At 39.6% G+C, this 22696-nt stretch overlaps 1 protein-coding gene across 3 annotated transcripts in view; it reads right to left on the bottom strand.

Moving 5' to 3' along the window:
• Window positions 1-246: 246 nt before the first annotated feature.
• HTR7 (5-hydroxytryptamine receptor 7) overlaps window positions 247-22696 on the bottom strand; it is an 89287-nt gene continuing 66837 nt past the window's right edge. The window contains exons 2-3 of one of the 3 annotated variants that reach the window (XM_059899488.1): window positions 10357-11115; window positions 247-421 (exon numbers count right to left, since the gene is read on the bottom strand). In XM_059899488.1, the coding sequence (XP_059755471.1) occupies window positions 379-421; window positions 10357-11115 (802 nt within the window). In that variant the 3' untranslated portion in view covers window positions 247-378. Of the gene's footprint in view, window positions 422-933; window positions 2540-10351; window positions 11116-22696 lie in introns of those variants that run through there. The other 2 variants (XM_059899487.1, XM_059899489.1) reach the window with 2 other exon arrangements.

Genomic DNA, 22696 nt, shown 5'->3' with positions numbered 1-22696 from the left:
AGGCAACAGTCACTATTTTATCTCTTACAAGTACATTACTGCTCAGTAATCCTTTCCCAACATTCAGTCTTACCAAAAGATGATAGCTGATATCCTAGAGTGAGAAGAGAGCTTAGAATAGTCATTCTTGCTGAATAGTCCAAAAATATATGTAAAATGTTTATCTCAGTGATCTTCCCAATTCTTAGTTAAAGCAAAAGCTGTACCTTTGGCACAAATTATATCATAGGTGAAATAGTATAAATTGTTTGACATTTTTTCGCATTCTCTCTCAATTTCTACCTTTTCCTTTCCTTTGGCTGCCACACATGGAAAGCACAGTGTCCAATGTCCAGCCTCTGTAGCCAGAATGAAGCAGAGAGTTCAAGGATCAGGCGTTCAAGTCAGGCAGGATAAAGAGCCAATATGAAAAACTAAGGTCCTAATAAAAAAAATTAAACACATATGAAAACCTGCATCAACCCAATTAACCATAATGCCCTGTCTTAAACTACAGGAAAGAAACATGTCGTTCCCTACAAACCGCTACAGCACTTACTATACTATGTGGTGACAAGCTGAGAAATGTCTGCCTTCTGATGGCAAATTCCTCAAAAGGAAGGACTTACTTTACCCATTCTGGTTCCCGCGATGTCCACAGTGCTGAATGTAGCAGGAACCCAATAAATGCTCATTAATCAAATCAAGGAGTCACTATTTTTTTTAAAAAGTTACAAAATGGATGCAATTAATTACAGAACTGTCTTAACTACCTGTTAGGATTGTAGCAGATATATAAAGTTTGTCCTTCTGTTATTCTATGTAGAGTGACATTTATAACATCAGACCTTCAATTAAAAGTCATTTAAGTTGCTTTATTACAGCTACAAATAAACTTTATTTGATGTAATGTAATAAAACATTTTCAAATTTAACAACATTTATCTGACCAGAAATAATCATTTAAATTATGAATATAAGTATTTACAGTTACTTTAGCGAATCTGCGGTTCAGGAATTTGTACAAGCTTTGTTGGAAAAGACAGTGCCCACCTCCCCTTTCAGAAAGGCAGACCCTTCCCCGTGTGTTGTAAGAAGCGATGTCAGTGAAAGTTGGAAGAAATCCACCATCCACGTTGGAATTCCACATTATCCTGCGAGAGAACAGCTATATATATTATAGGAAAATAATATTCTCTTTCAGTTCTCTTTTGTCAAATGAAGGTTGGTATTCATTTTGTATCCTTAGAGGTACTCTTCTCTGATCTACTGTCTTTCTGTCCCCCTAGCTCATACATATTACACAGAACCATTTTAAAAAAAAATACTATCTACAAAGGGATCTCTTGTTTCCTGACCTGCCCTGAACGTCTACCACTTTGGGGAGAGGGAGAGGAGAAGAACAGAATTGGCCAGGCACACATTTGATTTAAGATACAGAGAACACAAAAACCAATCCTCCAGAAGGAACAGAATGGTATTCTGGAGGGTTCCTAACACCGGCCCAGGTGACCTCCGATGCACACAGTTTAATACAACGCTGCTCAATGAGAATTACCATGTGGATGTTGCATCTCCAGAAGCGTCACAGTCTTCCATGGAAACCCCATTATTCCCATACTTCCTCTCCCAAACCTCACAGTTAGGGACCAGCCTGTGGGCCCACTGCGCCCAGGTGTAAACAACAGTCACAAGTTCTGTGCCAACAATCATGTCACTATATGGTGTGGTGAGGTAGCCCCCGCTCTTCATCCAGGGAAAACTCCTCACAGGAGGAACTGCCCTCACCTCTCAGGATCTCCCAGAAGAAGAGCGAGTGCGAGTAAAAGCTTTATTCAGGTTTTACGATTCTCTCCATCCTGAGATGTTCCTGAGTTACACCATAACCATAACGAGAGAAGCGAGTTAACAAAGAAAGTACACTGGTGGGGACATCACAGGGACCCTGCAAAAAAGCCAAACTGTTTGACAGGAGCTGAACAGACACTGCTCTGGAAGATCATTTGTAGTAGCTGATGACGGGGTTCTGTTTTCTAACGTGGACATGCAAGGTATTCATCTCTATGCTTACCGCAGTTTGCTGGGGAAAACACCCTTCTGTCCCACAGCAAAATACATCTGTCTCATAAATGATTCCTGAATATTCACCACAAGGCCTAGACTCAGAAGCATGGGAAGCGTGCATGGGAACTTTCTTCACTTGCACGGACTTGGACAGAAGCAAAGCACCAGAAACTGTTTCCTTTCTGGAACTCTGTTCTGTGCACGTGCTTACTGCTGAGCTGATTGGGTTGTTTTCATCTGCACACAATAGCAGTGATCCACAGGATAAAAAGGAGAGGTCACCATCCCCCTCATAATATACTTTGAACAGCAGGTATACTTTGCTGGTCACATTTTGGCCATCCCAAGAAAGGACAGAAGCCTCATTCCATTCCGAAGTCTCAGCAAATGATTTCGTTCTGTTTCCACCTCTGTCTTGCCTTGTTTATTTCATCTCCATTATTCTGCTTTTGATCATGAATCATGACTTTTTTTTCTACAGTAGTCAGAGTTTTGTCTATAAAGAGAAAGAGAGAGAGAGAGAGAGAGAAAGGAGGCAAGAAAATGATTTAGCAGAACTGTAAATGTGAGTTTTCATTCTGTGGTGGGTGGATTTAATTTTTACTGCATTCAGTAATTTGAATTATTTGTGGTTTCCAAGGGGTTATGAGCATCTAAGGGGAAAGAAAAAGTGCTATGGCTCTTTTCATACATTTCATAGCTTCTACAAGTTTCCAGGGCCTTAATATATTTGCAAATCAGCTCCAGATAACCCACTTTTATAATATAGCTTTAGCCCAAAATGGCTCTACTCTCAATAATCCTTGCAAAATACTACTGCACTTGCCATACTTGAAAATAATAATGTTGACTACAACGCGAGCGTTCTCCCCGTCAAACCTAGGAGGGTGCACTATAGTAAACCCTGTGTGCAGAGACTGGGAAACCCCACCTCCCTGACTTCCTTCCTCCTAGATTCACAGAAGTGCCATGAGTCATGGAGAAGTTTTGGCCAACAGCTGAGGAAGTCTCTTCCTCCTTAGTGTAGAGCCACAGTCCCTCTAGATACACACTCTCCTACCTCTGTACCATTACAGGACTCAACTTACCGAACTACATCCATGTGCATGAGAGCCAGGTCTAAGAGGGTCCAGGGCCTCTGCCTTCCCATCCCATTGAAAGTGCCCCTCTCACTTGGCTGTCAAGACTTGTCGGATGGGTTTCCCTGGTGACAGGATCAGTTTCTCCATAAGACACCATCTCTCGCTTTGTGCCTTACCCCACATGATGGTGCCTGAGGAGAAGGACCGCGCTTCAGCTCGGACCCGTGGCTCCAGGCTGCTGGGTATGTAGGAGCAGACACTGGAAAAAGGCTGTGTCCCCAATGGGGCTCCACACTTAACTCTTAGCCTGGGGCCTCTGCCTCTTCTCCCATAGAGGAGACTGCACTTCCTCTGTAGCTCACAACGGCTCATGAACTTTACTGAATCTCTCCAGGCTCCAGCACCATCTCTGAAGTCTCCCTTTCCTCACCACCCACCTGCTAGTCAACTTCCAAATGTCCAGACATCCTTGGCCTCTTTCCTAGTCTCAATGCCACCCTCCTCGTGCAGGGCCTCCTGACAGGAGACCTCACTTTTACATTGGTCTCCAACCCATTTCCTTTCTCCTACTGTGAACCCCTATTTACACTGCATACCTTGTCTCACTCCAGCTCAAAAACCTTCCTCTCTCCCCACACCCACTTTGCCTACCTGCCCTCCGAGCTGACCCCAATCTACCCAGCTTCTAGGTCCTGCTGAAGACACGCCCCAGATTCTTTATGTACCTCCATCCATTTCTGTGTCCCTCTGTCCATCCTGTCCCCTCTGCTTTGAGTAGTCCCAAACCCACCTCCACCCCTGCCATCCCTTAATCCTACTCTTTATTTAAGACCCACCCCAAATATCACCTCCTTCATGATTTCCACCATGAATATTTTCTTTCTAAGACATCCCCCCGAGGCTTATTTTTCTCGTAGGTATGTTTGTATTGCTTCATTTTATTTTGTGCTATGTGTATTTACTGTCTACTAAGAAAACAAACAGACAAAAATATTAGAAAAAGCAAGAGAGGTCAATTGCCTGCATTTCCTACTTTAAAGAGACACTGCAAAGTTAAAATGTAGGCAACTACAAAGCATGAAGCGAACAAGCTATTATTAGTACTAATTGATGATTTAATAAAAATAAAGAGCTGAATTCCAGCTAGTTAATGATGAGGAAACTACTACTCTGGGGAAAGAAAATCCATGAAACAGCCAAATTTTTGTTTGTTTCTGTCTTTAAGACAACATCCCACCACAGATATCCAGGTGCTTGATGCTTCTTCCTAATTTCCACCGGGACCCATTTCATCTTTCTTTTTTTAATCACTGGTTTCTGTAAAGAAAAGGTAGAATCACCCTGAACTGCAAAGCTTCACTACAAACCAGGGAGCAGCATATTGACAGAATTCATGGCAGGAACTCAAGGTTATTCCACTAGAACTGCAACTGACAGGGATTATAAGAGGCTCATTGATGAAAAGAAGGGAGAAGGGAAGGCAGAGCTACTTCAAAACAATTTCATGAAATTCTTTTAGATGGAATTATTTTAGAAACCGCTGTTCAATATTGTTCACAGTAATGGTGTCAAAGAACAAAAGTCATCTAAATGTGACACTTAAAAGCCATTTACAGTGATTCAAAGCAAATCCATGAGTAAAGCCATCAAATTAAAAAAAAAAAAATCCCTGCTTCTATCACATTATCACATTTGGTTTTATATTACCAGTATTTGAATACTGGTGAAAAGGTGACAGAGACTGTAATTTAGACTAGTGAATTACAATTACCAGTGAAGTATTTATAGCCTTTTCCCTCTATTCACTCCCTACCCAAGGAAGACTCCTGAGTGCCTGCCAGACTCGTGAGCCTCTCATTATGTTGATCAAGAAAATGGGGAAATATTTGGAAGTAGCAATACACAATCCAGTAGATTGTTTTTACAGGAAAGGAGGAAAACTATTATATAGGAGAAAAAATAGAGCCAAGAAGGTGGAATTAGGGACAAAAGTAAAAGAGACTAGAACCCAAGCAGCCAGAGGGGAAGAAAAGAGCTAGAGAGATTGCAGGGAGCAGCCCGGAGTCTCTAGGTTGGCCAAGAAGTGTGAGCGCTAGAGAGATAGGGAGGGGGAACAAAGGGTTCTAAGGTTTGCTGTGAGCTATGGACTGGACACCACATAATTCTTCCAGAGACTCCAGTAGAGTTAGGATGGCTTGGGGTTATCCAACTGGCGTTTACTTGAATGCAGCTGTGCAGAGCGTGGACCATGGTGGGAGTTCTGGTTACTAGTCTTTTACTAGCCACCACCACATCTACAGCCACCCCAGCCCCCTGGACTGTAAGCTTCCAGAGGCAAGGATTGTCACCTATTCATCCTTATATCCCAGACATGCCTGGCACCATGCCTTGTACACAACAAGCCCTCAAATGTTTCTGGAGAAAACAAGCCAATGAGGAGATGCCTCACTTCCAGCCTCTAGCTTCTAATTCATTCCACATGATGCCACTAAATCAGTCTTCATGGCTTTGGTGATTCCATTTTCCTACTTGCAGAGATTCAGTTAATGGCTTCCTTCTGCCCACACTAGGGTTTCTCAACCTTAGCATTATGGACATTTGGGGCTGGGTGATTCTTTGCTCTGGGGGCCGCCTGTGTAAGCAGCATCCTCAGCCTCTACCCACCAGATGCCAGGAGGTCTTCCCCTCCCCCAGCTGTGACAACCAAAATGTCTCCAGACATTGTCAAATGTCCCCTGGGGGCAAAATCACCCCAGGTTGAGAACCACTTATCTACACTAAAAATCCCAAATTTCTGGAGCTGGAATGGAAGATCCTTCATAATTTAATTTATTCGACCTTTCCATTATGATCCCTAAATCTCCCCTACAACAATGCTTAGCTTTGGGCAGCCTGTCCTTTGCATAAGGTCCCACACTGACGCCTCTATAGCAAATGTCTCCTTCATGTGGAATGCCATCTCTAGTCTCCTTTAGTTATAAATGCTTTAACTTTCATAGATATACTCGAGCCCATATCCTTCCGGAAGTCTTCCCTGATCAGAGTTAGGGAAATCACTGAGTTATTTTCCTCTCCTTTGAATCCTATAGCTCTTCCTGTCTCCACTTTTCCTGTGTTCTCAACACAAAAAGAGTGAATGAGCATGTGCATGTTTATGTACAGTCTGTGCAATAGAAATACATGCACTAAGGCAGGAAAGACATCATGTGTTTTCTGTATCCTCCTCAATGCCTGACACAGTAATAAACAAGAATTTAAAAAGGAGTCCTCCCACATTGGAACTGAAAAGAAAGCTGCCTGGTATAGAATTTTTTAAATAGCAGCTATCCCAACTCTCTAATTAGAAACTTCCTAGAGTTAATAAATATGTAGGCCATTCATCCCAAATGATTTTAACATTCCATAATTATAAATAAGATCAATAATTATAAATTCAAACAGAGAGAGATGTAATGAGGACACAGTCATTTTCTGAGGCCAGGGGAGAGCAAACTATGACCCGTGGACCAAATCCAGCTGGCTACTTGTTTTTGTAAATAAAGTTTTATTGGTACACCACCATACTCATTTGGCTACTTGTGTCTGGGACTGCTTGCTCACTACAAAGCCAGAAATAAGTAGTTTCAGTGGAGACCGTATGGCTAGCAAAGCCTAAAATATTTACCATCTGGCCCTTCACAGTAAAAGTTGGCTGACCCCTGTCTTAGATTAACAGGAAAATAATACCCAAGACTCCGCATTAGCTAAAGGCACAGAGGCAAATATCCTTGGATGTTATGTTGGCTGATTTACTTTTATAAAAGTCATAGTAGTACGGAAGTTAAAAGTACATTTAAACACAGATGTCCTGTGCTCAAATTCAGCTCCACATGGATGACTGAAAAAATTATTTGACCTCCCCAACAGAACGGAGATGAAGGAACCCAACCTCTCATAAAGTCATAAGGATTAAGTGACATAATTCACATGGAGTGCTCAGCATAATGTGTGAGAGTGAATCATCAATATATGTGGGTGACTATTATTTCAAACTGGAAAGCCTGTTTGTGTGACATTTGAAAATTAGCATTTTGTAAACTATCTGAATTATGTGTGAATTATCAGCTAAAATAATCAATAAAATTATTCTCAAGTTCTTTGACTGTATAGGAGGAAAACTAACAGAGTGGTGTTTCCTAGTTCAGGATTTCAATGGTTCTTTCTTGGTTTCTATACTGGCTACTTAACTGGACCCCCTGCCACCAGTCTTTCTATTTTATCCACCCTTTCCCACTGCTGCCAGGGAGACTCTCTTCAAACGCACCTTTCAGCATGTTACTCCTGGGAACTGGAACCAGCATGCTTTTCAGCTCCTGTGCTAAACAACTCTGGGGCCAGGCAAAATCACCCAGTGCTTGTTCCAGAAAATAGTTGTTTCCAAAAGATAAGACTGAGCACCAACTAAACAAGCTTACTCATCAATAGTAAGACTATTAGACTTACTGATAGTTTGCTTATTAATACTGGCATCAAGGCGCCTGGATGGAAGGGGAGTTTGGGGGGAGAATGGATACATGTATACGTATGGCTGAGTCCCTTTGCTGTGCACCCAAAACTATCACAACATTGTTAACTGGCTATATTCCAATATAAAATAAAAAGTTAAAAAAAAAAGGCCCTCACTTAGTTATACCCACCAATCCAAAGCTATCATGTGATAATCTCTGCCCAGTCCTTACCAGTTCCTTACCTTAACATGACCCAGCCCAAGCTCTAAAACTCTATCAATATCCTTTGCTTATTCCCTCCATCTGAGAAACTATCAAGTCTCTGTCAAGGAGGTGTCCTCCTAAGCTGCAGTAAGTCTAATAAACTTAACTTACTTCTATTAACAAGTTTTTTCTAAATGTCTTCTTAGAGAGCTGATGGCTAAAATCCCCAGCTCAAAACATTCAATAGCTCTTCACTCCTACAGACTCAAGTCATTTGACAAGTAGTGTTGCATAATAGCTAAGAGCACATGCAGTGGAGTGATTCATACCATACCTACCACTTAGGGGCTATGTGATCTGAGGTAAGTTACTTTACGTCCCTGAGCCTCAGTTATTCTTCTGAAAACTGGGGATGGCAGAAGCACCCACTTTACAGGTAGAATGATGTACACCATGAGAGCATGTAGTAGGTGTTCAATAATTGTTAGAAATTATTACTTTTATTATCTAGTACAGTGTCAGGCACTGTACTAGATTCTGCAAACAGAAATTTGACTAAGACATAGCTCCTTCCCTGAAGGAATTTAGAATCTGGTCCTGGTGAACAAACACTAGTGGTCAATTCAGTAAGAATCTTATAGGCCTGGAAAGATCCCTGGGGATATAGGTTGCTCATTGCATATATTCAGAAACCTAAGATTGTATTCTTTCTTAAAAAAGAAACTAACTTTTTACTGCGAACAATTTCATATGTACCAAAGAGTGTATATAATAGAAGTAAAAATAAATACCTGTGAAGCTATTTCACAGCTCAAGAATTAGCATATCTGTAGTCTTACAACTTTGAGTTCCTAGGACAGGAAATGATGATCTCTGGTTTCCCTTATCCATATTAAGGAGATGTTTCTGCCTCCTTCATCCTGGTGATGAGTTAGAGAACAAGCTGAGTTCCTTGAGGTTTTCAGAGTCATTTGGGGTGTATCCTAGGTTGGGAGCCCCGAGAGTCTACTGTAATCCATGCGGGCACTTTGTTCCTCTGAGACAGCTGAGAGCACAGAGGTCTCCTTGGCCATCTTAATCACAAATAAAGGCAGGCTAGTATATGGAGAGTATATAGAGGCAAGACTCACATGATGTGGGAATCTAGACCCAGTGGTAACGCTAATCACTGTGGGATATCTCACTTGCCAGGACTCAGTTACCTTTTCTGTCAAATGAAGGGGTTGGACAAGATGACTGAGGAGGTCCCTCTAAGCTACCACCATCCATGGTTCTCTGGTCTATTCCAGAGAACCATGTTCAGTGAAGAGGGATACCTCTTCTCTCACATCCAACACTGATCTGCTCTCTCTCTCACCAGCACCTTCTATTTCCTCAATCCAGTTTCTTCCCCTCAGCTTTCAAACATGCAGATGTCTCCTCTACCTCAAATTTAAAACAAAATCTTCACTGGACCTGCCAACTTTGCTATATTGTCTCCTTCCTTCTTTACAATGCCAAATTCAGTCATATGTGTGTTACATGTAAAACCCATTTCCTTATCACCACTGGCCCTTTGTGGTCCTTTTTTGGATCCCAGTGCCCTACTGTAATTGCTTCTTGGAAGGCTACTAGTGCTTCCCAGACAAACTCAACAACTCTCTATCAATTCTCAACTCCTAAAGATGGGTAGTACTTTCTAAAAGCTCTGTAGTTTTCAAGACTTTGCTCCATCCTGTCATCTCCCCACACGAACCACTCCATACTGCCCCAGACTATACAGGCCCTTCCCCCACCCTCCTCGTGCAGGCCCTCCTGACAGGAGACCTCTCTTTTACATTGGTCTCCTACCCATTTCCCTTCTCCTGTTGTAAACCCCTATTTACACTGCATACCTTGTCTCACTCCAGCTCAAAAACCTTCAGCTCTCCCCCCACCCACTTTGCCTACCTGCCCTCCGAGCTGACCCCAATCTACCCAGCTTCTAGGTCCTGCTGAAGACACGCCCCAGATTCTTTATGTACCTCCATCCATTTCTGTGTCCCTCTGTCCATCCTGTCCCCTCTGCTTTGAGTAGTCCCAAACCCACCTCCACCCCTGCCATCCCTTAATCCTACTCTTTATTCAAGACCCACCCCAAATATCACCTCCTTCATGATTTCCACCAGTGAAGGATGAGGTCATCAAAACAGTTTTACTGGATCTAAGAGTAAGAGCAACTAAAATGATAATGTTACAAGAATCAGAGCTACAAGGACCTAATGTGGATGTTATTTATGGAGAAAGGATGAAAAACATCACTGTCCTTGTCAGCACTGACATCAATTGCAATTCATCAGCGAATCAGTCTCTTATTCCAATCCAACTAAAAACCTATCTTCGGCTTTTGGAATTCTATTGGGTGGAAGACTAGAGTCTACAGTATTCTAAATTCAAATCTGATACGCTTAGTAGAAAATAAGCTCGCTACTGATTCTGGAAGCTTTCTACGATGTGCTTCAAAAAGGAGTCCCATATAAGGGTTGGGGGGATAGAAGGAAAACAGTGATAAATGACCTTACAGCACAAGCTCAGGTCTCTCAGGCCTCTCGGCAAGCTTCAGGGCCTCGTGCATGCCTGCAGCCGAGAGCTTCCGGTTGATATTCCGGTACTGGCACTGGAGCAGGCTGCGGTAGGTGGTCCTCAGGTCCCGGTTGAAGAAGGCATATATAAAGGGGTTAATGAGAGAGTTTGCATAGCCCAGCCACAGAAATGTCCTCTCCACCCACAGCGGGATGCAACTGCACGCGGTGCCGCAGATGAAGGGTCTGGCCGTCGAGAGGAGGAAAAATGGCAGCCAGCACACAGTGAAGGCCCCGACGATGATCCCCAAGGTGGTGGCTGCTTTCTGTTCCCTCTTAAAGATGGAGATGTTTTTCCGTTCATGTTTGAGGAATCTCGAAAGGTTTGCACACTCCTCCACCTCCTTCTGGAGCTTCACCATGCCGTTCAGGGAGACGACGCTGTCGGGCTCCTCGGGACGCGGGAAGCCGGGGAACTTGTGTTTGGCGGCGCTCTTCCTGGCGGCCTTGTAAATCTGGTAGTACATGAAAAGCATGACGGACATGGGGATATAAAATGCCACTGCGGTGGAGTAGATCGTGTAGCCAAAATCCTGGCTGATCAAGCACACCTTGTCATCATTTACGTTCTGAGCCCAGCCGAAGAGTGGTGGTAAAGTGATGGAGGCGGACAGAAGCCAGACAGAGAGGATCATCTTGGCCATGCACTTCCCATTCTGTCTCACAGGGTACGTCAGCGGCCTCGTGATCCCAAGGTACCTGGGAGAGAAATGGAAAGAGACAACGTGACTGCCGTGATCACAGCAGATCAACTGGGGAGTACCACCAGCCAGGGACTAGGCTGTGTACCTAGTAGCTCCCTTCTTCACACAGCCCTTCTAGGTAGGCATCATTATTCCCATTTCATAGAAAGGTAAACTAAGACTCTGAGAGGTTACCTATTTTTTTCCAGGTCACACAGTCAGCCAAAGGCACTGCCAGCATTCAGCCGAAGAGCCCTCTGGCCTGTAATGCTAGTCTATGCTCTTTTCATACCTTGTAGTTTCTCACAGTCTGTGTAGTCAATGAACTATAGATTCAACATATGCCTTCCCTCCCCATGACCACTGCCACTGAAATCAGCCAGGAACAAAATGTCAAACCTGATGGGATGTTGTGATGCATCCTCACGAGCTAGCCAAGCTCTACCACACTCGGATATTACATACCCACTGATCTCCTCTGTGGTCTTAATTCAGGCCAGCTCTGAATTCATTTTCACTTCCCCTTTGCACTGAAATGAAAGCACTTCTTTAAGATCACAGAGAGCTGTGAGATATTTAGGAAATCCTAGGGTTTTGGAATGGAAAGTACCAAGTGATCATTTTTTTATCCCCAGAAAATTCTCACGCAAGAGTAATGTCCGAGGAACAATCTGTAAAATAAAAACAGCCTGCCTCGTCTCTCCAGTTCTAAGGAGGATCACAAGGAAGGGCATAATTCTGAAAAATATTAGGCAAATTCTGTGCTTAGTTCTATATAGAGAATAAATATTTCTCTGTCTCTGTTATCAAGGATTTATAATGCAAAAGAGACTCAGCAAACAGAGAAAACATAGTTAGCAAGATGTTCTGTCAAATGCTTGGTAGTTTTCAGCTTTCCAAATTTGTTTTCTCCTCTGTATTTAATAGTCTTAGCTTCTATTTGAGGGAGGATTCAAAGAGCACTTGAGAAGCTAAGATAGGTAAAAGCCGGCCATTTTGTTGGTTTTCTACTTCATTTATGTACATAAAAGATACACTCGTGAAACATGAAAAGTTATTTTCTGAAAGTAGGTCACTTGGTGGTTTGGAATTTAAAAAATAATTATTTTTGTGATAGAAATAGCCTCACATGTTACGTTTGAATTATTTCACAGAAGTCACAAATCATGCTTTCACAATGAAAATTAGCATCACTGCAACACTTACAATAAGGCAAAATTGAAATACAGTAAAAAAAGAATAAGCCAGATTTGCTTATTCAGTGTGAATATTCATTCTATCCTTCAACAAATATCAATAGAGTTCCTTCTATATGCCAGATGCCATTTTAAATGTTGGGAATATGGCAGTGAACAAAAGAAACAAAAATCATGAATGCAGGCACATGGGGAAATCATGCAGGGGGTGAATGGGAGGACTGAGCCTCGTGGTAATGTTGAAGGGACTTCTGATCCCTCCTCCCAAGGATGCAGGCGCTAGTGGTACCAGTTCTTCATTTCACCTCTGCCTTCCCTTGTCCTTGATAAAGCTGACCCACAAGCACTATCTCTAGGTTTTTCAGCTGTAAATAGGATTATGTTTTGGTTCCTGGATAGAATGAAGGATGAGAAAGAGGGAGGTTCTCCTGAGAAATCAAGAATAAGAGCTGAAAAGGAAGGGAAAAGAGAAAAGGAAGTGGGAAGGAGGGAGCAAGGGAAGAAGAGGGGAAAGATAGAGAGAAGAGAAGTGTGAAGTAGCCTCGACCTTATGTGGAATTGTCAAATTATCTGAGTTTTAAGCTATGGGAAAAAAAAAAAATTTAAGGAAAAAAAAAAAAAAAGATAGATGAGGAAAGCCCTGAAGAAAGGTGTTAGAACTGACTGTGTGCTCACAATTAAGCTCCTCCCTGCCCTGAGGCTGAATGCAGAGCTTCCCCCAACCCAAAAAAAAAAAACAAACTCCCCTTCTTTGCTTTGGTTCAGGAGCTCTCTCCAAGTTTTTCCTGCTGGAACTCCTTTGCAAACCTCTCTTTTTGGACCTAGTCCTTGCTCTCTATCAACTCCTGTGAATGGAGCCTTTGGGCTTCTTCCCAGATTCCCCAGGCAGCCTTTGCCAGGGATTGGACTTTGATTATTTTCTCCCTTTGCCTGTAGCCACAGGCATAAACTGCTTGTTCCCAAGTCTGGACCTAGCTTCCAGGATATTGTACCAACCCAGGTTGGAGGTCCAATGACAGAGATTAGTTCATATAGTTTCCTAGGTTGCCACCAGATGGCATTGTCAGACCATCTTACACCTACTTACTGGGGGGTTAGGATGGTAGGTAGAGCAATACTGTAGGTGTTTGTTGGAAGGAGGATTACTCATGACAAGAAAAGAAATTATATTGTATTTGGGTGGGGTCATACAAAAAATTAGCAAGCCTGGAACTCACAACCTGGTAAACTCCAATTCTTGAGGAAGTCAGTTCCATTTTCCCTTCCATCCTTCACATTTTCATTACTTAAATAGGGACTTATATCTTCAGGCTTAATTAAATCTAGCCTCTCTCCTGCTCACATAAGTAATATCAAATCTACAAAGGTTAATCCTGAGAGATTAATTAATTGAGTATCAAAGGACACCTCAGAGTATTAAATAATCTCATAAGAACAACATACTTATTCATACTAATATATTTAGTCTGACTTACATTACATTTCAGTGATGAGGACTCAGTCCTTCCTGGATATACAAATTATATTCCATAAACTCCCCTATTTTAGGCTCCATTCTCTAACGGCCTCAAGTAATGTCTTACAGTAAGGGAATTATATTTTCTTCTTTAGTCTCCTGGGTACCACCTGGGACTTTTGAAAGCTAAAATCAACCAAAAGATGATCAGAAAAAAATATGAGTGCTCATTAAAGTGTCTGGAAATAAAATAAATAAACAAAAGTCAACAACTTTCTAAAACAGGATTAACAATCAGAAAATATCATGGAAGAAAATAATTTCATTCACAGCAACAATCAAAAAATTAAAATATCTAGAAAAATCTTTTGAAATGACCAGGGCCTATACAAAGAAAACATAAAATGATACCGATAGACCTAAGAGAATGCCTGAATCTATGAGAAAAAAAATTTTTAATAAGAAAATCTAGTATTATAAAAGTGCCAGTTTTCCCTTAATTAATATAAAAATATATAACTCTAGCTGAAAATCTTAGCATTTCTTTTGTTAGTTCAACCAAATGATTTTTAAGTTCATCAAGTAAATAAGCAAAAATAGACAAAATCTGAAAAAGATGAAAAATGAAGGGATACTTATTAAAAAAAGTATAAAGCCACAGAGATAAAAATTCAATAATAAATATTCAGAAATAGACAGATCGATAGAACAAAATAGATCCCAGAAGTATATTCAAATATATAAGGGAATTTAATATCAGAAAGTCAGTCATTTTAAATCAGAGTAAAAGATTAGATATTCATGACAACTGGCTAGCAATTGGGGTAAAAATAAATCTGAATTATCTTTCTCCTTATTCAAAAATAAATCCCAGACGGATCAAAGATTATCATGTAAACAAATTAAACCCTAAGACTACTATGAGGAAATATGGGTATATCTGCAATCTGGCCAAAGGCCATTGTTAACCATGATACAGAAGCTTGAAACTATCAAATGATGCATTGATAAATTTTTGACAAAAATTTTATTAAAAAATAAATAAATAAATGGCATTTAGTTTAATTTAAAAATCACTACGTACAGAATTAAGTCAAATGACAAACTTGCAGTCCAAATAACAATATCTCAACATTTACAGATCTCTTACAAGTCAGTAAGAAAAAGACAACCATCTCAACAAAAATAGTGAAGCAATTAAACAAAAAAGAAATAAGAATATCCAATAAGCACTCGGAAATATGTACAACTTCATTAATAATTAAAGATATACAAATTTTAAAATAAGGACAAGTGCTCTATCATTTTGCTAACGGGAGTTTCAACTGAGATAACAGTTTTGGAGAGCAGTTTGGTAATTAATATACATTAACATTTGCCTTTTGGCTCAGTCAGGTTTCTAGGAATTTGTCTTGGGAATATAATTGTACAGGTGCAAAATGATTAACGTGCAAGGAAGGATGTTAACTAAACATATAATAGAGGAGAAAAGAGATGCAATCTAAATATCTATCAACAGATTAAAGTATAGTGTGTGTGTGTGTGTGTGTGTGTGTGTGTGTATATCATGTAACCATTAAAAATTATGAAGTATATATCTATTTACTGATATGAAAACAACCCAACCAAAAGTAGATAGAAAACAATGACTAGCCCTAAAGGACAAGTAACAGAATATCATATATTCTATTAATCTGTTTATGTAAAACTAGGTGGTTATATGAGTGTGTGTGCATGTGTATATACTGAGATGTCTCGAAAAATATCCACCAAAATATTAATAGCAATTTTATCTGAGTTGTAGAGATTCGATTAGTTTTAAATTTTTTCTCTTTGTTTTTTTATGCACAACTTTTTAACTGTATATAATTTTTAAAAAACCATTTTAATTCTGAGAACAAAATGAAAGATTTAAGATGATTCTGTGATTCCTAAGTCACGTAAGTGATTTTGGCAACAGAGATGATCTGGTGCATAAAATCTTTAAGAAGCTGATAATTAAATCTTAGATAGTTTTATTCAATTAGCTTTTCAAAAGTGTTTTATTACATTCATAAGTTCACACAAAGAAAACAGAACTCATTGGCATTTAAAATCCCGTAATTACTATATAAAGTAATATTGGTATTCAGGGAAGTGTTTGTCCAAATTACAAATTCATTCTCCCCAATCTTGTATAGTATAAATCTTACCTTTCGGGGCGGGGAGGGGCAGGGGGAAGCAACCTAGATTGATTCTAAATATTCCCTAATATGCATGGTTAACATTTGTCACACTAGCATTTTATGCTCACTGTTAATTAGAAAGCGGGTGCTTATAAAGCCTTCAGAATTTTACTTTAAAATGCATACAAATGTGTAAGTACAGTAAATCTCAGAGACAAAGGCACCAAAGTATTATATAATTGAAAAATGTATGCAGCTCACATTAGGGGTTCCATTATAGTGGGGGTTTAGAGAAAAAGAGGATTAGGGAGTTAAAACACACATGGAGAGGGATTGGAAAGCAAATTAACTCGCTGCCTGTCTTCTATCCTAACTGTATAGAAATTATAGATAATGGTTCTTTAATTAAATGGCTTCTCCTGAGTTTTGTTGCTATAGAATAATACTTTACGGGATAAAGGAAACTGGGGAGAATTACTCTGAAATATAGTGTTTTGGGGAATGTTAGGCTTAAAAAAGGTTTGCACACTTAGAATCTCTCTTCCATGAGACCTCCTCCCTTACAGTAGGTGAAATTCACTGCAATCTCCACCCTACATCAGTGGTTCCCAAAATTATCAGATTATCAGACTCACCAAGAATCTTTTGAAACATACAGACTCTGGGGCCACCATCCACAGATTCTCTTTCGAGGTCTGGAGACTCAGAGTTCTGTATTTAGGACTGATGATTCTGGTTCTTTACCCCATGCACTTTTAGGGTAACTTTCCTTCATTCAATTACAAAGACTTTACACTTCAATACAAAATACAAAATTCAAATACAAAGACTTTACATACAATACACTTATTGTATGAAGGACTTTACTTTTACTTTTCATATTTCATCTTAATGGTGTGCTTCCAGTTTGGCCTAACAAAATCGTCACGAATCATATTTCCAATATCTCAGTTATGAGTTCTATCTTTCAGAACTGTGCTAAATGCAAATGAGGTAAGCATGGTTTTTATGTCTTCATCAAGTTGTAGATTTGTTTAAATGCGTAATACACAGTAGGGTTTCATAAACCTTTCTGACAGTAAGAAATAAGAATATTTTTACAACAAGAAATACATTTCCCACAGTCGCTCAGTGCAAATATATATATTTATGTATACAAATAAGGAATTGATACATACATATGGGTGTACATCTATGAAGGTATATAGATACAGATGCATATATTTATACATATGAAACTGAAACAAAGTTTCATATGTATAAATATATACCATACTTACCATTACAACTTGCAATTCACTCTCTTCTACTGCATGCTACTCTACTTCAGATTTTTTAAATGCTGGTCTTAATGCACTAATTTGATTTCATGACCCAATAATGGAGCATGATCCAAAGTTTGAAAATTACTGGACTTCAATAAACACATGGAAAGGTATTAAACATCAGGAGTCATGAGGGAAACGCAAATTAAAAACACACTGAGATAATACCAACATACATCAGACTGGTTAAAATTTAAAATAATGATGACGGTGACAACAATAGTAAGAATAATAAATTATAATGCCAAGTGTTTTGTGAAGATACGGAGCAACTTTAATTGTCATGCACTGCTGGTGGGAGTGTAACCTGATGTAACTTTGGGAAACCATTTCTTAACACCTACTGAAGCTGAAAAAAAAAACCAAAACAATACATATATTTTTCTTTCTGTGACCCAGCAATTCTTCTACGTATACAATGAACATTCATCAGAATACATGTATAAGAATGTTCAAAGCAGTGCTAATGGTAATAACCCCAAATAAAACCAACCCATTCTACAAGAATAAAATAAGTACAATTCTGCAACAGTAGAATGGGTACATAAATTGTGGTACGTTTACACAGCAAATTCTATAAAATAACAAGAATGAACCAACTACTGCATCAACAGGGATGACTCTCACAAACATAACACTGAGCTAAAGAAGCCAAAACCAAAAGAGAACACAATGTCCCAAAACAGGCAAAACTAACCTATGGTGACAGAAGCCAGAAGAGTCGTTGCCTTGAGGGCAGAGGGCATGTTCTGGAAATGTTCTATTTCTTTATCTGGGTGTGTACATAGGTATGTTCACTTTGTAGAAATTAAGTGAGCTGTGCAGTTAGGACTTGTGTAATGTTCAGAATATATATAAATAAAGTTAATTTTTAAAATAAAATTTTAAAAAACACCATGGACTTAACATATGCCATTGAACTGGATGTTGACCTGTTCTCTCAAACTATTTTTTTTAATTTTTATTGGAGTATAGTTGATTTACAATGTTGTGTTAGTTTCAGTTGCACAGTAAAGTGAATCAGTTATACATATACATATATCCACTCTTTTTTAGATTATTTTTCCATATAGGTCATTACAGAGTATTGAGTAGAGTTCCCTGTGCTATACAGTAGGTCCTTATAAGTTATCTATTTCATCACCTGGATACCAAAACCAGACAAAGATACCACAAAAAAAGAAAATTACAGGTCAATATCACTATGAACATTGAAGCAAAAATCCTCAACAAAGTGCTAGCAAATGGAACCCAACAACACATTAAAAGGATCATACACCATGATCAAGTGGGATAAAACTATTTTCAAAATGGGGTTCCACTATACTTTTAAACCATTTTCATCAGTGTGTCCAAGCTGTAATTATAGATAAAACCAGTTAACAATCTAAAATCCCTATTCTGACCTCAGTGTTGAGGAAGAGAAGTGGGCAGAGGAGCAGGGACAAAAATAACAAAATTCAACAAAATTTGGAAAGCATAACAAAAGCTTCCTCTTTGAAAAAGTAAATTATGAAACAAGAAATGAGCTTTTCCCTTTAGGGAGAGAATCAGAATTAATTAAAATAAAGTAAATCCCTTAAAAGTACTTTAAAAATATTCATATATTGTTGCTACCTAATTAATGACCACAATTTAGTGACTTGACACCAATCCTGTAGGTGTCCTCACAGTTCCGAAGGTCAAAAGTCTGGACACAGCACAACTGAGTTCTCTACTCAGGGTCTCACCAGGCTGAAATCAAGGTGTTGGCCAGGGCTGAGGTGTCACGTGAGGCTCAGAGTACTCTTCCAAGCACATGTGTTTGTTGGCAGAATTCATTTTCCTGTAGCTACAGAACTCACAGAGGTTACCGCCTTCAAGCATCGGCTGCAGTTCTCAACCTCTCTGATCTTTAGACCCTCTTTGAAAAGCGCTCACCTGATTAGATCAGGCCCATTGACATTCAAGGCGAAGGAAGTATACAGAGCATGCACACTCGGGAAGGGGAATCTCAGGGCCATCTTAGAACTCTGCCTACCACAGACACTTGGTCATAACAGAAGCTAAGGAGACAGAAAGTATCCCACCAAGGGAGCTCAGCAAAGGCCTATTTGCTACCTACTCAAGTTGAGACAAGCCTTCCAGTGAGACTAATGTTGTCTGCACTCTATCATAAGGCAATGGTTTTTCTGCTGAATTTTTCTGTCATTTAATGCAAAAACATAAGGGTCCTCTTACTGTCCACTTGGTTTTTTAGTCACCTATTACGTAAAACTCTTTATGTCTATTAAAAACTATCAAAGCAGTGTTTTTAGGTAATTACAGAAAGTCATGAAAATGAACAATATAGGAGATCACTAGTGACCCCTACATTATGCCTGGTGTTAATCACTGCAGTTGTATCTGAACTTACAACAGACTCTGAATTTTCCCACCACAGAATTTTTCCACTCAGAGAAACAGAGAAATGGCAAGGCAAAGAGTGAGCCCCAAATTTACCAACAACAATAAAACAAAGGAATGGCATAAAAGCTTAGCTAAAAAGTTCGAAGATTACAAGAAGTGAAAAAAATATATATATATATTTTTTCTGTTGTATGATTGTACTAAGGGGCTTCTAATCCCACCTCACCCCCAGAAGCAGTACTGAAGAAAGAGGGTAAGTGAATAAAATCCTTAAAATTCGGACAACTACCCTCTTATTTGGAGAGAAGCAAACTGAGGTGGTAAGAAGCCAGCCTGAAAAAAAGTAATGAAAAACCATCGTGAACAGAAGCCCCAACATACCATTTCAGCAAAGGTAGGAAGGGCCACCAGAATTTGCTCTCTTTTAGGACACTGGGCTGAACCGGGATACACCAAGGTCCACAAGGGGTAACCCTCAGGTTAGTGGAAAGTACTCAAGTACAGGATATTGAATGAGAACTCAGAAAAAAGAACAGTCCTCCATTAAAGGCTACACTCAGCTGCAGTGAAGTCTACTCCCTTCCCTTCCTCCAGCCCTGCACCTTCAGGCTACGGAGAAGTAGATACAATAAAACAGTAGTCTAAAGAATAAAATTAACTGATATCAAATAGGGCTGAATATCAAGAAGAATTCAACCACACTATGTCAGAACAAACATTAAGCTTTAAATAACCCATGAATGAGCAAGATGGGAAAAAAATGATATAGTAACTATACCAACATGCTATAAAAATAACCCCGGTGAAAGAAGCAACTGAATATGCATAAGACTATTGAAGAACAAAGTTCAAAAAGAAAACACAACCCTCAGAAGAGAAGCAGTTTTCCTACAAACACTTTTCACTGTGAAGGACCTTAACAAGTATATGTTATCACTACAGTAGAGGCTCAAAGATGAGATGTTAAAACAACAGAACAAGACACAAAATGGGACTGTAGGGACTTCCCTGGTGGCGCAGTGGTTAAAAATCTGCCTGCTAATGCAGGAGTCACAGGTTCGAGCCCTGGTCCTGGTCCGGGAAGATCCCACAGGCCGCGGAGCAACTAAGCCTGCGAGCCACAACTACTGAAGCCCACGCGCCTAGAACCCGTGCTCTGCAGCAAGAGAAGCCACCACAGTGAGAGGCCCGCGCACCACAACGAAGAGTAGCCTCCGCTCTCTGCAACTACAGAAAACCTGCTTGCGGTGACAAAGACCCAATGCAGCCAAACATAAATAAATAAAATAAATTTAAAAAAAAAAAGGGGGCTTCCCTGGTGGCACAGTGGTTGAGAATCTGCCTGCCAATGCAGGGGACATGGGTTCGAGCCCTGGTCTGGGAAGATCCCACATGCCACGGAGCAGCTAGGCCCGTGAGCCACAACTACTGAGCCTGCGCATCTGGAGCCTGTGCTCCTCAACAAGAGAGGCCGCGATAGTGAGAGGCCCGCGCACCGCGATGAAGAGTGGCCCCCGCTTGCCACAACTAGAGAAAGCCCTCGCACAGAAATGAAGACCCAACACAGCATAAATAAATAAATAAATAAATAAAATTTTTAAAAAAAGGGACTGTAGAGTTAAGGAAATAAATTGAGGCCAAAACACCACCAGTGCAGATTTAACAGATAAATTAGAAGCAGCTTGGAATAGAACAGACATACCTGAAAAGCAAATCAATGGCATGAAGTAAAGGCTTGAGGTAATAACAATAAATAAAACACAGAGGGAAAAATGCATTCAAGCAATTAAAAAGAAGATAATAGTCATACAAAGAGAATGCAACCGAAACATCACTGGTGTTCCCAAAGAAAAGAAAGAACCCAACAAACATAAACAACAAAATTGAAAACAGAGGTGCAGAGGTAAGCAGAGGCACAACACATAAAAAGTATAATATAGGATATTTTCCTTAATGAACGAGCTGAATGTTATGATCCAAGGGACACATAACATAGTGGGGGAAAAAATGACAGAATTATTATCAACGAGATCTATCCAGGTAAAGTCACTGAACTTCAAAGCGCAGAAAGATGTACGCAGACATCTGAAATCAAAAAAGAAATCGAGGAATATGCAAGGGGGAAAAAAGCGAGCTGGTTCTCAAAAGCATCAATCCGTAACAGGACAAACTTAAAAAAAGTCTAGAAAGATGTGAGTGTACAATAACATTATACCTGCTAGTTAAGGCTATGAAATCAACAAGGAGACTTTCTCAAACATGAAAGAATTTGGGAGGATATAGTGCCCTTTATGGGTTTATCCCTTTTTGGGGGGAAAACCAAAATTCATCCAACCAAAAGATGAATCAAATTGAAGAATTTAGAACCATGATTCTAAACCAAGGTTATCACTGAACCTGCTTAAATGTAGAAACTAACACCTGTGGGAATGATATTAGAAAAACAGAATGTAAATTTCACAAAGTAAAAATAATATAAACCACAAGAATCAGGAGCTGAGGGAAACAGCGTAGGATACAGTGTTAGAATTCTAACCATGTCAACTTTCACAGTGGGGAACAATTGATACTGTCTAAAATTTTAATATATACTTTATGTAAATCCAATTTCTCGCTGGTTTTCATATTTTCCCCATGACCTTCATACAATCTTTTAGGAACTACTAGCTCTAAAATTAATAGCTCTTACTTGAAGTTCTTCCTTCTTTTTCATTTTTCTTCTTTTAAATTCAAGTAAACTCAGTTTCAATATTTCATGAAAATAACATATATAGTGTGATCTCATTCTTATAAGTTTTTATCTATCAACTTTCTATCTACCTGCCTGTTGAGTCAGCCAACCAGACAGCCAGCAATCCTTCTAAGTGGACATAAGCACAAAGAGACATCTAAAATGATGCTCACCAAATGTTATCATGGGTTTTTTTCTCTGCACAGGGAGAGTTTAGATGATTTGTTATTTTATTTGTATTTTTTACAATTGCTTGAAATTTTTATAATGAGCACATTTAATTTTCACAAAAATTAAATTATTTCTCTAAAATATAGCAAGGCCTTTTTAAAAATA

This window comes from Balaenoptera ricei, chromosome 16 (genome assembly GCF_028023285.1).
Source record: "Balaenoptera ricei isolate mBalRic1 chromosome 16, mBalRic1.hap2, whole genome shotgun sequence".
NCBI classification, from domain to species: domain Eukaryota; kingdom Metazoa; phylum Chordata; class Mammalia; order Artiodactyla; family Balaenopteridae; genus Balaenoptera; species Balaenoptera ricei.
The sequence above is the reverse complement of the archived record's forward strand: the minus strand, read 5'-3'. Positions and strand labels throughout refer to the sequence as shown.